This window comes from Larus michahellis, chromosome 1 (genome assembly GCF_964199755.1).
Source record: "Larus michahellis chromosome 1, bLarMic1.1, whole genome shotgun sequence".
NCBI lineage: Eukaryota > Metazoa > Chordata > Aves > Charadriiformes > Laridae > Larus > Larus michahellis.
The window spans coordinates 206889096-206908673 of record NC_133896.1 but is presented as its reverse complement, the minus strand read 5'-3'; the positions used below and the strand labels follow the sequence as shown (position 1 = coordinate 206908673).

Below are 19578 nucleotides of genomic sequence, written 5' to 3'. Positions count from 1 at the left end.
AACTATACAACAACAAAAAAACATTTTATTGCTTTGATTCATCCTACAACAGTAAATACTGAAGTCCTCTGATACTGAAGGGAACTAAATGAAAGTATTAGTCCTTGAAATTCTGTCTTAGGCTCTTCTCCTCCAGCACGTAGCTCAGCAGCAAAAAGGAAAACCTTGACCAGTCTTTGTCAAGGACTTTTGCTGCTAAATTCAGAGTTCATTATTCATACATTTCTTTTCACCAGGGATCAGGAACAATTGCAATAATGGTGTAGCAAGCGTGATTGTTAAGGGTTTAAGAAAGCAAACAAACAAACAAACAGAAAGCGAGTAACTGGGTGAATCAGTAGTATGTACTGATAGAAAAAGAACCTGGTCATGACTAAAGGAAAGGACTATGGTTGAGTAGAGCCCAAAGAACTTAAAAGTTTAAAAACAAAAATATAGAGCAAATACAGACTTAGGATTTCCAGGGAACCTTCCCTATTATTCTTTAAGTCCGAGGATTAAATTGAATTATGTGATAGGCACAAGTATTTACAGGTTTAGGGTCATAGTGGTATTTGGAAATTAATTAAAATGTACAGTGTCCAAATGGCTATTCTTTATTGTTAAATACGCATTATTTGTTTTGTAGATTTCTCTCCCAGGTCTCTATCAGACACTTTGCTTTGAAGAAGAAGGTCTGTGGCACACTTTTTCTCAGAGCTCTGTGTGTGAACAAGACTTTCCATCTACTGTTGTAAAAAGAATTTCCTTATTTCAGCAGGTAATCTTTTAATATTAAATTATTTTAAAATAATTATGAGTTCAGCACTGAAAGTAATTTTTACATCTTGGGAATTTAGGCTTCAGGGCTGTTTGAATTATAAGCAGTGACAGTGTCTACATTGTCTTACAGATTAACTAGTTTATTTAATCCAAGGATTTTTTTTTCTATAATACATATTTAATTACGTATCCGAGTCTTTTCTGTGTTGATGTATCGACTGTAACTGAACATCCTGTGTAAGGTAACAACCTCTTTATTAATATTGACAGAATTAATTTTAAATAGGTATTAAAATTTTTTCATGGTTGCTTTCTAACTGCAGAATTTGTCAGCTTGTTGAATGTCGTTAATTTAGTTCATCATTAAATGTGCAAACTCACACATCTGACTGAAAACCACAAAATGCAGTAGCAGCCACGGCTTTTTAGAATAGTAGTCACGAAATACTACTTTTCCTGAAAGCTTGGTGATTAAAGAACTCACCAAGAATGTTGGAGAGACTATTTCCTTCTTCCACCTGGGGGTCCTTCTTCTGTGGAAGAGAACAATGTCATCCCTCTTGTGTTTATGGAAAAAAGGATGTCGTTACTTACTTTCAAATGATGCTGTGATTTTTCATTTGAAGTCACTTCATATAAAATGAAGGCCCGTCCAAAGAAGGGGTGGGGTATAAGACAGAGTAGTTTCATGCTGGTTGGCTCTTAGGAGCTCTCTATTTGGAGTTTTTGTGGAGGAGGAGAATTTCTAAAATAGCATGCGTGGAATTTAGGAACAAACCATTTTGGAAAGGAATTTGTCTGAGTCATATTTGATTTGAAGAAATGCGGAAGAGCAATTCTTACATATGCAATGTGTTGTCATAGAAATTCTTCATTTATAGGAAAACAAATCTGGAATGATCATCATATTACGTATCCAGGTATTAAGAAGTTTCTGTTGATGAAATATACTGGAACTACCTGGTTAGATTTATATGCCACTCATAAGTTAGTTTCTTTCAAACTTAAAAATGGTGCAGTAGCACTCAGTGTAATCTCAAGTTTAAGAAGTAGTACTTCCTTTAAAATTTAATGAATTTAAATTTTCCCTCTAAAACTAGCAACTTGGATATTCCAGATTTGGAAACTGGAATGTGATGGTCGGTTCAGAATTGTGGTTTACAGGTTTGCAAGTGAGGAGGTGGGAGAGGGGGTGGTGATTTTAACAAATCATTTCTACTGAAGTTGCACCAGTTGCCTGCACTGAACATTTGCAAGAAGTTAACTGAAAACGAGCCAGCTGGCAGGGAAACTGCTAATTTAATTCGTATTGAATTGATTAGCTGCTCATGTTCTGTAGTCTTTCGAAGAACAGTAAAAGCATCTGCATAACTACAAGGTTTGAAAGTCAGAATGTCTCAGAAAAAAAGTTAGATGTAAAACTCTAAAGGTGTGCTTGAACAAAGGAAATTATTTCAAAACTGATTATTTTACTGTATTACTGCACTGAAATCAGAAATATCAATATTCCATTTAGGAAGTTACTGCCTAAATACATGTATAGAATTTAGATTACCAGTATAAAGCTAAGTTTGCTTTCTGTAATTCCAGCTACCCACATAGCTACCTTTTTTTCTAAAACATTTTAGAAAAACTTCCAGCTTACCAGTAGACATTAGATGTAGATCTATCTTCTGATTTTACTACAAGCTGCTTACAAAAGAACAATTACATTAGATTATCTTCGAAAGGCATTATCAGATAGCTCTATATATTCCAAGAAAATAACTTTGTTCTAAAGAGAAATTTAAAGAATTCAGCCTTTTTAGAGAAGTCTTGCTTTTTAAATTGACATAATATACTTTTATAAACTCATTTCCCCGAATATATTTTATTTTAAGGTACTTGTGGTCCAGGCTGTCAGACCAGACAGGCTACAGAGTGCCATGGCTCTTTTTGCATGTAAAATCCTAGGTAAGTTAATTTTTCACTAGGGTGTTTCCACCCAATAATTAAACGTCTTTTTTTGTCCTATGTTTCACCTTTATTTTATGGTTCTTATGGAATCCCTAATTTGAAAATATGCTGTAAATGGATTTGCTGATTTCTTTCTTGTAAAGTTTTGTTAAAAAGTGCTTTTAAAATGGTTTGGTTTATATTGCGTAGTGATTTAAAATAGAATAAAAGATCTGTCAGATTCTTTTAATGAATTCTTGAACATAGGACTAGTTAAGAAAGGAGAATATCCATTTTTCTGTAAGTTTTACACTGCAGCATTTTCCTTAAGACACAAATTTTCCAAAAAGATGATTTTATTTAATGTCATTTACCATTTAAAAACTATTAGGTTTCATATTTTCTAAATTGGACATCAAAAGATTGTGTCATATTTTCATGTTTCATGTTTTTATTTTTACTGTCTGTTTAGAAATGCATGTGGTTTTGAATGAGTCAATACTACGGTTGTCTATTTGTTTGTGTCTGTCTGTTTCCTCTCTTCCTATTGTATCCGAAGCTTGGGATTTATATTCCAAATAATCTTAATTTTGCAATACAGCACACCAAAGCCTTCCTTTAGTTTTTAGCAGTTAATGACAATACGCGTATGGAAGATGAATCATGAGTGTCTCATTGGAGTGGACACTGTGGTTTTAAAAATCACCCTCTGCATTACTGCATTACCTAGATTGTAAAGCCAAATTTAAGTGACAAAGCCTGTTTTTAATGTGGCAGATAATGAACCTGAAGATTGACTCATAGGCTGCCAAAGTAATATGGCTGGACTTATATTTCCAGTACTTGTGAAGATCTGCAGTTTGAATAATCTCAAGATGGGCGATTTTGCATTATAGTGCAATAGATGAGTTATACATAAAAAATAATGAAATTTTGAGTTCTTGAAATACGTGTTATTTCTTATTATTTTAAGATTAGATATAAGTTTAGGTCTCTAGTTCTTGCATTTGTATTGGCATTTGTGTAAGAGTTTATCTTACTCCCTCATTATGCTCTGTCTGTGGGCATTATTTGTTGGCCAAAATTGGTTCCATGTCTACCACCAAGGCTAGTATTTTCAGGAGTAAGGTTAGCCTGTTCTGTCAAACATTATCAGTAGATACTTTCATTATGGTGAGTGTTACAGGTCCCATGCTGACAATGTCCCTGCCTGTTGGAATCAAATGGCAAGTGCAATATGCAGTACGTGCGGCTCAAAGCCCAGCAAAGACCTGAATTCAGGTTAAGTTTATTCACCCACTTACTGTCTTCCAAATCTTAATTTATTACCGAAATTGGTTGGGCATGTCTTGATACCAGTTCCTTGGAGGCATTCCACGAGGGTATGGTTTTTGGTGAATGACAACTACCGCCTCACTGAGGAAGGCAGAATACCATTGACTCCATTTGTAGGCAAGGTTTCATCCACAGATTTTTCATGCATATCAGTGAGATTTTGTTTTGAGATCATGTCATAAATCATGACTAGAGCTTTGCAACTAATAAAAGCAGTCATGCCTATATGAATTTCTTTTCATATTTTTTTCTACCATGTCTTTTTCAGGGTCCTTGCCCTGAAACTTCTTAAACAAACTGTTTCACTAAGTTCAAAAGGGAACTGTTAAATTTCTGATCTCCTTTGGCTGTTTTCCTGTGAGAAAAATGAGTTCCAAAAGAGCTGTAATAGCCTACAAGAAAGCCTTCCACTTCTGTTTTATCCAGATATGCTGTTTTTTCCTTTTTTCATCTTTTACATATATTTTTAAATTTATGGATGAAGGGGGATTAAAATAATTTCTTTTGAAGATAAAGTTCATAAGAATTTTCTATAAATGTATTTTGTGGGGACCCAATGTATGCTTATTTCTTTATTTTACTTGCTGTACTGAACTGTACCATATTAGCAAAAATCATATTGACAGTATACTCCCAAATCATTCCTTATCTCTCATGGAGTTGGGTTTTATTCATATCTTCTTTAACGTAGGTTTTTGAGTCAGGCTACATCAGAAATGGTATTTAAAGAGGTGTGATTTTAATTACCTACGTTTTCATATTCTTCAAAAAAGCAGTATAGATATGAAGAAAGAAAATCAGTGCAGGCTAAACAAGTCTGTATTTTATTCTCGGAGACCATTTTCTATAAAGTAGACCAGAGCCCTCATGGTCATAATCGCATCTAGGCCAAAATAAAATTACTTGCCAAAATTAAAAAAAAAAAAAAGTCATCTCCTGCGTTCTGTATTGGAATTGTGAGTAGTAATGATACACTTACTGATGTTTTTGTACGTTGTTTCTCTGTGTACAGATCAACAACAGAAGGAATTTTAACAAGCATTTTGAGTTCAAGTTCCATCTGTTGTGAATTGGTTTAATTGCATCGACTATAGTAGAAGTGCTTTTGAAGAGTTGTTCATTGATTTTATGGAAGCTTCATCAGTTTATAAAAAATGTGAAGTTTGCATCCTGTGCCAAACTATGTATTTATATGTCAGGTCTTTCTTTTTTCCCCTTAGATCCCTCCCCCTGCAACATTTTCTGGGAAGTTATTTGCTCTCACATATGCTTTTTCTTCTCATGTTAGGATATAAGATTTAGAAATTCTGTCAGAATGCAACACGGAGGTAGAAAAGTATGTCAGGAATTCCCAGTCTGACTGCATGGTTATTATCTGGAATACGAGTACTCATTGATTTACCCTGAAAACACTGGAGTCCGTTTTTTTTCTCTAAACATAATCCTGGCTGTAGCTTTAATTCTAATGGCCAGGAATAGACAGGACAGTATTGTAGTTTTTCTGTATTTCACTTCTGTTGAGCTTTAAAACAAAAAGCACGTTCAGCATAGCTGTGCTTTTTCTAAACATTGTGTCCAAATTTCTAAAATACTGTTTTATGGAAGAAAATGTGTTATGTAAGAAAACTTACACTGTATTAATTTTCTAGATGATGCATCTCAAGAGTGCTACAATGTATTTGGCTAGGCAGTTACTCGTTTACAACTGCACCCCTTTTAAATTAGCATAATTACCATAAATATATTATTATAATAACTTGATTTGCAGGCTTACATACATTTGTCTATTGCCTAATCATAGCTTTTTATTCTATTCCCCATTTAAGGCAAGCATAGTCCTCAGTTGAAATAGAGTTATGTAGGCTATCAAAATTCCTAATCAATTAAGCTTCTCGGGAATCTGTGTGCCTACTCCTTGCACTGCTAAAAATAATAATACAGCCATCAGTCTTTGATTTATCTTGATTGTAGTATACTCCATGCACTGTTTGTAGTAGCAAAGCAGTCTTAGGAACAGGAACTTAAGAACGGTTGAATAAGTGAAGAAGAAAGGTCTGCCTAGCACGTTAAGTATATGCAAGAGTATCTCGCAAGAGTATGAGAACAGTGACCAGTGTTCTGTGTCTCCAGGGTTTCTCAACTGGAAGTAATAACACAGTACTTAAAAGAAAGGGTGCCTACAAGAAAGATGGGTACAAACTTTTTAGAAGGGCCTGTTACGGTAGGACAAGGGGTAATGGCTTTAAACTATAAGAGGGAAGATTTAGGCTAGATAGAAGGAAGAAATTTTTTACAATGAGGGTGGTGAAACACTGTCACAGGTTGCCCAGAGAGGTGGTAGGTGCTCCATCTCTGGAAACACTCGAGGTCAGGTTGGACGGGGCTCTGAGCAACCTGATGTTGAAGATGTCCCTGCTCATTGCAAGGTGATTGGACTAGATGACCTTTAAAGGTCCCTTCAAACACAAATTATTCTATGATTCTATGATTTTCATTTTGTGACTTTGTATATCGTTCCGCATTTCTGTGTAATAACGAATATCTGCAGCGTTGCATGATGCCCATTCCACAATGTTAATTACAGGTCAGAACGATCTCCATTTGGTTTTTGTATCTTTGCTGCCTGTTCACTTCAACAGATATTTTTAGTCCTGTATCTTTCATAGGATTTCAAACACGTGCAAATTTTCAAAATTATTTTCTTCACTGAAATAGAAGTTAATAAAAATTAAAATTTATGTTTCCAGGACCTTACTTTTAATCAAATCTTGATCTAACATTTGGTTTTAAGATTCTCAATATATCTTTATTCCTTATGTAGGTAGTGATTAAGTTCTAATAATGCTTTATGTCATGTTTTAATATTTAAATTAATATGGAAATATTTATATTTTGATACTTCAACAGTGAAATATAGTGACAGTGAATACAACTCAGTAGGGAGGGATTTGATGAGGTGAAACTTGCTTGAGGTGCAAGACAGTGGTTTATAGCCCAAATATCAGAACACATCACAAGTTCGTCTTCCTTGTGGTCCTCATGCACAGTAAGAAACACTGGATGTTGGACTTTCTAATTATAGGCATAATACTGTCTTCAGTATTGTAAGCACTCTTTCATAAAAACTAACTAAAATAACCTTTCTTACCCTAGAGAATGCTGTCATGTTCTACTTCTCATATTTTTCTTATATTGCTTAGAATGACTCAAGTAGCTTGAATTATGACTGTAGTTGAAAAACAAATAAACAAATCTCTACATATATATCAATTTTCATTTTTTTCTTAGCTAATTTGTCTATTTTCTTTCTTTCTCCCCTCCCTGCCAATAGCTTAGCTATTTCCATTTATGGTGTTAGTGAAGGGAATGTTAAATCTGGAATAGCTTCTATTTGTGAAAAATGTTACTGTAAGTTCGGTGTGGAGGAGTGACTAGAAAGCTGGTATGCTGGGCAGCTTTCATTCAAAGTCTAAGCTTTTTTTAGGCCTTCTGAAAATGCATCCAGATTTGGCCAATACAGGATTCCTTGAGAAACAACTTGCAGATGTTTGTCAGATATTTTTGAGATTCTGACAGATAAGAGTCTTCAGTCCCTGCAGAGTCTTCCTCACTGAGCATGCTTCAGTCCAGCACTGAACAGCCGTACTTTAATTTCAGTGTTGTTTTCTGGATCTTCTAGAGTTTAGGGCTTATTGGCAGTGAGCAGCTGAACTCATCAAGGGAGCTGCCCATATCAATTGCCTTATGGCCTCAGTTTATATACTTATCTCTGCTTATGTTTTATCTCTACATGCCTAATGAATGTAAAATTAAAATATTTTCCAATATTAGTCTTGTTTAATTCATTATTTTAAAGCATTTTGATTGATAGTGATTTTATCTGTTTAGTTGCATTGGTTAGAGTCTTTGTACAGATATGTGCAGAGAACCCAGACCTCATACTAAGCTTTGCCGGCCTGACCTGTTATATTCAAATTATATAGTATTGTTCTATGTGGAGATAATAGCTCAAGTCTGAAAACAGACTGTGCCCTCAAGGAAATGTGTACTGCGTGTTTTAGTAGGCATGGCATAGAGGCCACTGATTTGGTCTCTTCTGTCTTGCTTTATGTTGGGATTTCCCATTGCACCTAACACTGCACTATTTAAGGACCAGTCTGAAGATGGATCGGAAATATTTGGTTCACATTGTTTAAGTTTATATTACGCATAGCTTTGGGCTCATGTATAAATGCCTTGCCTATATTGTGTCAACATTTTAAACATTTAAGTTGTATATAAAGCAAATAATAGACTAAAGTAATTGTAGTACCAAGAACCATGTAAAGTCAAAGTCTAATAATTAAGGCTCTCGGGACAATACAGGAGAGAAGTTCCGCGTGTGGACATACACATTGCAATTAGTTTGAGCAAACAGCACAGCTTTCCATACTCTTACATTCCAGCTCTTCTCTTTTTCTGTTTTCTTGAAGGCTGCACTTTAAATAAAGACTGACGTTTATATTTGTCAAGCTGGAAGTCCAGGCACCCTTTTGGTGCTTGTGTCTTTTTCTTATCAACATAGGGTGCCTTCTACCTGCATATTTTAAGGGGTTTTTTTGCCATCGTAGGGCCAGTTTTATGGTCTCCATTGAAGAGAACTTTGACAGCCAGATACCTCTAAAGTGGTTAATGAAGCACTCCATCCTGTCTAATCACTTTATTTCCCTAATAATTCTAATTATAGGAATAAAAGAATTATCTCCATCACCTCTGAATTTGAAACGTCTGTATAAAGAGACTCTGGAAATTGAGCCCATCTTGATAATTATTTCTCCTGGTGCTGATCCTTCTCAAGAGTTGCAAGAACTTGCCAGTGCTGAAAGAAACGCTGAGTGCTACCATCAGGTCAGTCTTACATAAGCGGAATGATTAAAAGCACAATGTGTAAAATTTTACAGTAATAACATCTGTTTTACCTTGGTTTTTAAGGAAGTTAGTATGTAAAAGTGTAGTTTGGTGTCTGTGTATTTGTTGTTCCCACCTATCTCGCCACTATCTTCTGATTCCATTTGCAAAATGTGTTGGAGAAGAGAGACACAGTGATCCTCACAAGAGGCATTGCTCCAACTTGGAGAAGGGAAAAATGAGAAGATAGATGGAAGGGACCAAAAGAGACTGAGAATTGTTATACATGCTGAAACATTATCTTTTTTAGTGTGGAGTAATCAAAATCTGAACAAAACCAACTGAAAACTAGATGTCATAATTTCCTCTCCTTATAGGACTTGCATATTTCTTTCTTCAACAGAAAACATAAATCAGATGTTCAGTGTTCGTGAATGCTTAGGAATTTTGTGAAATTCTGTAAAATATTTTGAGAAATTTTACAAGCAAATGTTAACCAATTAATTGTTGATGGGAGTTCTTGAACAGAACTCTTACATTTCAAGTCTTTTTTAAAAACTATTTAAGATAGACCATGTGGGAAAGCCTTCAGATTTCAGGAATAGGCATACGACACCAAAATTATTTTCCCAGCCAATATAACAGTTGGTTTTTGTCATGGTGTACAACTTCTTCCCTGTTTTGCATTCAACACAAAACTAAACTGGGTGAAGATAATTCCCCTTGAATAGACTTTAATCAGGAATTGTACTGCTAAGAAGTCACTTTATGTTTTCTGTGTTTGCTTCAAAATTTGATCTATGCACAGGTGTTGAAAACAACTTTTCAGTTTTTAAGAAGAAATTTACTGTAGTTGTTAAATTCATAAATAGCCTAGAACGGAAAAGACTTCTGGAGATCATCTGTTTCAGCCCCATGCTCAGACCAGGGAGGTCCCCCCTCCAAGGATGGAGATCCCACAATATCTCTGGGCAACTTGTTCCGATATTTGACCACTTGCACAGGAGAATGTTTTTCCTGATACTGAATCAGTATTTCCCATGTTCCAACTCATGAGTCTGGCTCTATCTTCTCTGCATTCTTCAATCAGGTAGTTGTAGATAGCAAGAAGTTCTCCTGACTGCTTGGCTAAACAAACCCTGCTCAGTGTGCCCTGACCTTGTTGGTCATCTGCTCTGGAGTCACTTCAGTATGACCATGTCTCTATTGTACTGGGGAGCCCAAAACTCAACATAGTACTCCAGATGTGGTCTCACAAGTTCCAAAGAGAGGAGAAGGATCACTTCCCTGGACTTGATGAAAGCTTTAACTAATACAGCCCATTATGAGATTGGCCTTTGTTGCAAGGGCCCATTGTTGGCTCATATTCAACTTACTGTCCACTAAGGCCTCCTTTTCTCCAAAGCAGCTTCCTAGGCAGACCCCAGCCTGTACTGTTGCATGGGATAATTCTGTCCCAGATGTAGGACTTAGCATTTGGCTTGTTGAACTTCATAAACTGCTAGCCTGTTTCTCCAGCCTGTTCAGGTCCATGTGAGTAGCAACCTTGCCTTCCAGTGTATTGGTTGCTTGCCCTCCCCCCACCCCCTTTGGTGTTATCTATTAGCTTGCTGAGAGTGCACCCACTTATGTCACCAGTGAAGACATTAAACAGTATGTGTCCTAGTACTGATCTCTGAGGGACACCACTAGTTACTGGCTGCCGGCTGGACTCTGTACCACTGACCACCCTCTGAGCCCAGCAGTCCACCCATTTTTCTACCTATCTTATATTTCACTTCTCCAGCCCATACTTCTCCAATTTGGTGATAAGAAGGATATGGGAGACTCTGTCAAAAGCCTTAACTAAAGTCAAGTTATACAACATTCACCGGCACCCCCTTGTCCATAGTGTCAGTCACCTCATTGTAGAAATCAGTGAGGTCAATGAGGCATGAGTTGCCATTGGTAAATCTATATTGGCTGCTCCTTATCACCTCTGTGTTCTTCATGTGTTTAGAAATGGCTTCTAAAAGTACTTGCTCCGTAACCTTCCCAGGGACTGAGTGGAGGCTGACAAGCCGATAGTTACCTAGATCTTTCTCCTCCTTGCCCTTCTTGAAGATAAATGTGACATTTTCCTTTTTCATCACCAAATGCCCCAGAACAACATAGCCTTTTGAAGATGAGAGCAAGGATTTACAGTAGCTGGTCCCCCAACACTCTTGAATGCATCTTGTCCTGTGGATATTCTTTATTTCTAATTGTGTAGAGTGATTCCTAAATCTCTCTGTCTCTGCTGTGGGTATTGCTTCACTTCTGCTTGTACGTTTGGGAGACCTGGGAGGCCTGAGAACAAACCTTAGCAGGGAAACCTCAGAGTAAAAGGGTCAGCTTTTTCCATGTGCCTTGTTCCTATGTGCCCTGTGCCACCAAGCAATAGGCTCACAACTCTCCTTGGCTTTCCTTGGCTGACAGGAACCTTACAGAACTCAAGAAATGAAAAGTCCTGCCCCAGGGAAAGAAGAAACCCTTGCAATGATACAGGCAATAGATTGACTGGCTAGGGAGGACCTCTGATGAAAAGGACTGGAGGGTTTTTGTAGACTACAAGCTGGACATGAGCCAGCACAGCACCCTGCCAGCAGAGAAGTCTTTGTGATGACCTAATAACAGCCTTTCAATAAGTATAAGAAGGTCACTGAGCAAATGGACCCAGACTCTTTGCAGTCAGGCATGGTGGGAAGACAAGAAGCAATGGGCATAAATGCTAACAAGATAGGTAGGGTTACAACAGGATTTAAGGAGAAACTTTTTCACCATGAGAACAGTCAAACAGATTGCCCAGTGCAGTCTCCATCCTTGAAGGTTCCCAAGAGTCTACTGGACAAAGTCCTCAGCTTCTGGTGTGATCTTTCATAGCTGGCCCTACTTTGAGCAGGAGGTTGGACTAGAGATCTTTCAGGATCCATTCCAACTTAAATTATTCTATGGTACAAGCAGTTTCCTAATATTCCTAATTCACATTACCAGTATGCTTTATAACTTTTTGTAAAACTTTATTTCCTTCTGTCATTTGAAATATTCAGGGGAGGGGAATTGTTATCTAGCTGATTGCTGGTTAGCATAGAAATGGAAAATGTCAAGTTTAATGTTGCTTTTAAATAGTCCTTGAAATGGTTCCTTTCCTGGAATGTGCACTGGTGTAATATATTTTGCCCATCAAATTGTAAAGATTTAGATCCTACTGCCAGCTTATCTAGCTGTGAATGTTTCAGAATACATATTTCTTACTCTATCACATGTTTTTTTGTGTGTTTATCTCTAAATATCCTTTACATGTTGGACTTTTAAAATGCAGCATGGTGTGGTACTTGATTAAGGAACGGTACTGAAAGCTAAATCATCTGAAAGTTGGCCTACGAAGGAGAATATTTTTTGTTATTATTTTTTCCAGCCCTTTCTCATGCAATTTGAATAGAACATAGAAGATCAGGTTTTTTTTCTCTGTTGAAGCATTTTTCATATGGGATAAAGAACAGACTACTAAATTTCTGTGGTGTACTACCGTATTGTCTGGTGACTTTCAGTTATCTTCTTTTGGCAATTTTAAATTATTTCAAGATATACTCAGTTTTATTTAGGCAGAGAATATCCATGTGTCATCATACAAAGCTAAGGCACCCAGTTTCTTTGGTAAACAGTTTTAGGATAAAAAGTCAGGATGGATTTCCTCCTAATGGATATTTGATGAAGTCATAACAGTTACAGTAGTTCTATTTTGCTGTAGCAGTAATGCCAAGACAGGACTTTTCAGATTGGCTAAAACTAATTTGTTTTCAACCTGCATGGTTTAGGGTTTTTTGTTACGTATAGCTTCCAATTAGATTCTAAGGGAGAACTAAGGTGAATGTACTGTACAGATAGTCTAACATTGATTGTTGCAGTAAATGTGCCACGCAGTGAGTCCTTTCTTTATTTTCAGTTTTCACTAATTTATCTGAAAATTCAGGTTTGGATCTTTGTATTTCCATGTGAAGATCAAAATTTATTTTAGCCACAATATGGTACTATAAAAAAAAAGAAAAGACTATAAAGCTATTCATATTTCCCAGTTGGAAAGAGAGCAGCCTTAGTTTTTCACTCATCTCAATATAAAACTGTTTCTTTTCAAAGGAAGTACTCCTAACTTACAGTCAAAAGAAAATTCATTCTCATTTATCTCTTGGTTTTGTTGTATCAGCAATTCTGCAGTAATACAGTTCAGTCACTGATATTTAAATTACTTTTTGAGTTCCCGGGGAATACAATCACTGTCACCAAATGGTGTGTGGTTTTTTCATAAAAAGACCAGGTGATGTTGTTTCTTAACAAACTCTGGTTAGATAGGTTGTAAATAAAAAGCTACATTTTCATTAATCTTTTCCCTACTTTGGTAGCTTATCACATTAGAGAAAATTCTGGTTATCTTTAGCACACCTTTTTTACATATGCATTCTAACTTTGAAACACAGTTTTGTATTTAACTGTTAAATGAGGTATGATAAATTCCTCTTGCAACACTGTCTTTCATTTCAGATTGCAATGGGCCAAGGCCAAGCTGACCTGGCTATTCAAACTTTAAAAGAATGTGCACGCAATGGAGAATGGCTGTGTTTAAAGAACCTGCATCTTGTTACATCTTGGCTTCCTGTATTGGAAAAGGTGAGGGTAACTAGAGAATAATGTGTTGGAAACCAGACAAGATTGGTATGCAACATTTCTGAAGCATTTCAAGCATTTCCATGGTGTTGTTTAAAATTCCAACAATTTAAAAATAAACCTTTGCAGTTTTCTCAATCACAAATAAGGTGAAATGCTTCAGATCTAAGCAGCTCCTTCCTTTGTGTGAGTGCTTTTATTTTTCACACAGTGTAGAGTATTTCTGTCACAGTGAGTGAACAAATGATCCTGTTAGGACTTCTGGTACTTTATGAGATACTGCCCATGTTTGCTAAACTCTGAATCTGTATGCTTAAATTTATTCTCTTTTTTTTTGGTTCAGTTCTAGGACTTTCTTTTTAGTAGTTCTTTGTAGCTTGTGTCTGAGTCACTAAGAGGTTTTTGCTAATTTGAAATTAAAATGTCTAATGTTTTATAGAAACACACTCTTACTTATGGCATGTAAAATCATTAACTTGCTGACTAAATCAATGTGACTGTACATGTATATGACTGTGAAATCCACAAAACAAACTACCTCAAAAAAGAAAAGTGGGGAATTCCTATCACCAGTGAACAGTAAGGAAGTGTTTGTAAGCCTCTTACTAATGATAGAATTTTAGATCTTGTAAATACTGAAATATGGATATTTATCAGAAGTTTCTTGTTCTTTCCACAAGAACATAATACTGAAAATGTTAAACTTCCTGCTGAGCTTAATATAGACTGAGATTTGCTGATGTTTGACTCAGCACATCCCCTTGTCTGTTTTGTATACCATTAGCAAGTGTGAGGCTATGTAATTCGTATGTTTCAACTTTCTCTTAAGAGAGGTCTGCCTATTTATAATTCAGTTCGATTCAGGTACATAAATTTAGTTCTCACAATCTTTCCATCTGAGAAGACGAAGTATGTCTTCTGGTCAATATGAACTTTATCAATATGAAGATGATACCTTCACAACTTAAAACAGACTGCCCTTATCTGTCTTCTAGCCAAACGCGATGTATCAGAGGATGCGTGCTGCAGACAATTGCACTTGAACCAGCATGTACATTCCCTTGTTTTCTCTTCTTCAATTTGCTTCCAAGGCTGTGGGTCATTTTCATATTTTCATTTGTCTCCCATAACATCCTCATAGGCAAGTTGATGAAATACAGACCTGACTGTAACACAGTAGAAGTGAAGTAGACTGAACACTGGTAGATTGAAAACTGCCTAAATACATGGCTTAAAGGGTTGTTGTCAGCAGTAAAAAATCCAGCTAGAGGCCATTTATCAGTGGTGTGCTCCGGGGTTGATACTGTGGCCAACATTTTTTAACATCTAAATTAATGACATGAATAATGGGAGAGAGTGCATCTTCAGCAAGTACAGGTGATGCAAAACTGGGAGAAGTGATTGATACAACAGACAGGTGTGCTTTCATTCAGAAGGACCTTGGTAGGCTGGAGGAGTAGGCTGACATGAACCTTGTGAAGTTCAGCAAAGGGAAATCCCAAGTGCTTCCCGTGGGGAGGAATAACTCCAGGCACCCAGACAGTCTTGGGGCTAACTGGCTGAAAAGCAGCTTGGCAGACAAACTTGGGAGTCCTGGTAGGTAAGCAGCTGACCATGAGCCAGCAGCGTGTCCTTGTATCAAAGAAGGTCACCGGCCTCCTGGGCTGCTTTAGGCAGAGCGTTGCCAGCAGGTCAGCGGAGGTGACCCTTCTCCTCTGGTCAGCCCCGGTGAGACACATCCGGAGTGCTGTGTCCAGTGCTGGGCTACCCGCTACAAGAGAGGCATCGGCATACTGGAGCCAGTCCAGTAAAGCGCCACAAAGGTGATGAAGGGACTGGAGCACGTGTCATACAATGAGAGACTGAGAGAGCTGGGACTGTCCAACCTGGGGAAGAAAAACCTTGGAGGGACTCTTATTATTGTGTATTGGCTGATGGGAAGGAGCAAAGGAGGCAGAGCGAGACTCTTCTCAGTGGCATCCCATGATGGGACAAGAGGCCATGGGCACAGACTGAAATACAGGAAATGCCGTTTAAACATAAGACAATTATTTTTTTTACGCAGAGAGGCTGTGGAGTGTCAGTCCTGGGAGATATTGAAAACCTGACTGTACACTGTTCTGGGCAACGTGCTGTAGCTGACAGTGCTTTGAGTAGAGAGTTGGACTAGACAGTCTCCAGAGGTTCCTTCCAACTTCAACAGTTCTGTGATTTCGGGTACCAGATGTAGTTGTCATTTTGCCTAAGGAGCAGAATGATTCAGGGTTAACAGAATTTTCTTCTTCACTAAAAGCACAGAAAACAAAACGATTGTGATTATATTTTAGAGATTATCAAAATGAATGGATTATGAGAAAATCTGTTAGAGTTTTTTGAGCTATGTTTCTTCCAAGACACATAAACAAAACTGTTGACATTGTTCTCAAGTCAGTTGTCAAAAAGCTTTGGTATGTCTGTATCAGATGCATTTAAAGCACCAGCAGTATGTTTTCATACATTCAGTAATTACATGTTTTTTGTGAAGCCTTCGTATTTGAAATAGCATTTGACAATATTTATTCTTTTAGAACTCCATTTTCCTATCTTCAGTTGTCTGTGAACCATCATATGTGAAGTGTGCATATAATAAACACTTGAAGAAAAAGAAATTAATGTAGCTACACAGTTATTGAAAGTCTTTGAGATCTGTTGTTGATATGCAGACCACATTTCAAGCCTTCATCTTTTGACATGCAGTCTTCTGGTATTTTTTTACTTAAAAGAAGTAACAAACTGATATATATTTCTATGCTCTGAATTTAGGATCTGGGAAGGAGTTGCAAATATTTTGACAAGGCTAGAACGAACTTTGAACTTGAGCACGGTGGGCATATGTAATGTGTGGAGACAAGACATCACGAACTTTTGAACTGAATGAAGATCTTTTGAATAACCCTACTAGTAAAAACAGCTAAAGAATTTTTAGACAAATCTAACTTTCTAATTTATGGTATTATAGTTTTGTAAATACAGTTCTGTATATTAAAAAAAAAAACAAACCAAAACCTACTTCAATACATAACATCTCTTTAACAGGAACTGAATACGTTACAGCCTCAACCAAACTTCCGTCTTTGGCTTACTACAGAAGTTCATCCAAAATTTACTCCAATTTTGCTTCAGTCAAGTCTGAAAATAACTTATGAAGTAAGATCTGTTTGGAAACTTTTTATTGCATGTTTTCAAAGAATGAACGTTGATGTATAGTAAACTATATGTTTATATAGAATAAAGTTTGGACAATGTGGACTATTTTCATAACTGGTTTTGCCTTGTATTTCAATTAGATGCAATACAAAAAATGCTATGAATTTACCTTGAAAGATTTTTAATGATCATTTATAATGTATATATGGAAATTTCCAGAAACTGTGCTTTGAATAGAAGGTTTGTAAAATTTCTTTCCAGGTATTTTTTCCAATTGAAAGTCTGAACTGAAAGTATTTGGTTTTTGCTCCAAATTCTTTTATGCATTTAATCAGTGTTTCTTAAAAGCAAAAACCTACACAGGTGCTGGGACACGGATGAAAAACAAGGAATTCCTCCTTCTTGGTGAATGTACTCATCTGAAGAACACAGAATCACACTTCATCTTCCTTATTTTTCTTTTTGGCCCCATAGCTTTTTATTCACCCTTTCAACAAAAATGGCTCTCCTCCTATACAGCAGGATATACAGCTAAAGGCATTCACTAAAAATTGAGAGTTTTGCTTTCAGAATGGGTTAGCCTAAGGAATAACTGTGACCATGCCCCTCCAACTTGTCGGAAAGTGCTCTAATCACGTATGCATTTATGCATTAATGTCCATTATGGAAATCATGGGTAGGGGTGCTACCAACTCTTCCATTGGTCATGTAGTGTGGAGATTTTGCCTACAGCTAAACCAAGAAGCTCTGACCTTTTAGAGTTCAATGTTGCTGACTTTCAAGAAGCCAAAATTGTTACACTTTTATATTGACTACATGTTTTTTTTTAAACTTCTGGGGTACCTTCTTGCTTATATTGAGGTCTTCAGTGGTACAGAAACTACAGGACTGTACAGGATTGGCACATTTCTTTTCATCTAGCTTCTTGAACATATTGATCCCACTGTCTTTGAAATAACTGGAACTTCGCGCCAATGCAATGTTCTATATCATCTTGTTACCTTTTTTTTTCATTTGTAGTAAATATTTTATTGCCGTGAAAGGGCAATGATCACCAATTAATTGACTAATAGTATTTGGTTATTATATGGTTGTGGTATGTCCCTTAACTGTTACCAATCAAGATGTAGATAGTTTAAAACAAAGTCATCAACTTCAATATTTTGGAATTATTTTCCGCAAGTGTGCATATGCAAGATATGCAATTGTGGTAATCTAAAATTAACAAACATTATTTTTCAAAAGAAAGAGAGAACATTCTTATCAATTTGAAAATGTGATTTAAATCTCTTCAGAATTTATGTTTGCTTTCACATTTGTAAATAATTTGAAAACATCTGGGTATCTCATCAGTTGTTTTTACTTTTAATCACTGTAATCTTTGTTATTATACAGACTTTAAGTGCAGTTATTTCCACTGGTTGCGAGCACCACGTAACACTAGATCAGAGAACTGGCGTTGTATCATACATACAGACCATAGCAATATGCTAGCTAACAGAGTGTGTTGATGGCATAAGGCAAGTTGGCTCTGATCACAGAAATGATAATTGGTAGTTCAGCTTGTAAAATCAGGAGAAATGTTCTTCAAAAAAATGAGTTTACTTTTATGCAAACATATTTTGATAGAGTACTATTCTTTCACTAAGTTCTTTTAGTGTAGTTCCCTCCTCCTATCAGTTAGTCCTGGTTACAATTTCCTTCGGTATGTTTAAGTTACTTTCAGTATAAGACTGTTCCATTGTTAGGCCATTTATTAGAAGCAGATTTTTTTCTTGTTTGTCATCTCATTAAGTTATAAATCGTTAAGTTAGAATTTCAGGAAAGAGTACATAAAAGTGTCAGGTTTTCTGTCTAGAGCAATGTTTTTCCTTCCAATTCAGGCACCTCCAGGTCTCAAAAAGAATCTCTTGCGAACCTATGAATCATGGACACCAGAACAAATTAATAAAAAGGGAAATTTGTCACGAGCGCATTCTCTCTTCTGTTTAGCATGGTTTCATGCTGTATGCCAAGAAAGAAGAAACTATATTCCTCAGGTAATAATTCTTTTTGCTACCTTTTTAAAAATTTACCCCGTTTATTAGCTTTTACACTTGGAAGTTTTTCATCAGGTATATGATTGGTCACGTTGAGAGATGGGAAGAACTTGGATGCTTCTGGTGCCTGGCTTCATTATTGTCTCTGAATTCATTGCAAAATAAGATCTTGGTCGCCTGTCCCTCTGAAAATTGCTGCTGGCTGCATGGGGTTATTTTGTGATTTGTGTACTAACTGATACTGATGCAGGAGTGAGGTTCCATGGAAAAGATTATGTGAATCCTGTTTGCTTGGGACAGGAAATAGCGTTATGGAGACACGATTGAACGGAAGACATGAGAAAAGAGACGCTTTGGTGGGAAGGAGGTGGTGGGAAGGAGGAGATGGCATTGTCTACTCTTTCTGCACACAAACCCTGTTAAGGGATAAGGAAGAACAAGGGAATTTACACGTTTCTTGTGAGGATTATAATAGTTTTCAGAGATTGTGATGTAGTTTTTCCTTAGACAAATTTTTGTTTAAAGTAAACATTTCTTTCTGGCTGAAGATGCTTAAACAGACACACACACACACACCCCAGCAAACAAACTGTTCTGTCTTGTTTATTTTATTTAGACTAGGGGTGAAATTAACCTGTCATCTTAAAGACTTGATCTTACAGAGCCTGGAATGTTTGAAAGTTTTTTTTAGTAACTTTGTGCTTTATAAGGTTGTTTGCCTCTTGCAGTAACAGACTTTGAATATGATGTTCAA

The 19578-nt window shown here is 36.6% G+C and overlaps 1 protein-coding gene across 4 annotated transcripts in view; it reads left to right on the top strand.

The window, feature by feature from the left end:
- DYNC2H1 (dynein cytoplasmic 2 heavy chain 1) overlaps window positions 1–19578 on the top strand; it is a 178237-nt gene that overhangs the window by 89329 nt on the left and 69330 nt on the right. For all 4 annotated transcript variants that reach the window (XM_074570728.1, XM_074570750.1, XM_074570719.1 and 1 more), the window contains 6 exons: window positions 629–760; window positions 2643–2715; window positions 8759–8919; window positions 13477–13602; window positions 16675–16785; window positions 18669–18824. In XM_074570728.1, coding sequence (XP_074426829.1) covers window positions 629–760; window positions 2643–2715; window positions 8759–8919; window positions 13477–13602; window positions 16675–16785; window positions 18669–18824 — 759 coding nt within the window. The remainder of the gene's footprint in view (window positions 1–628; window positions 761–2642; window positions 2716–8758; window positions 8920–13476; window positions 13603–16674; window positions 16786–18668; window positions 18825–19578) is intronic.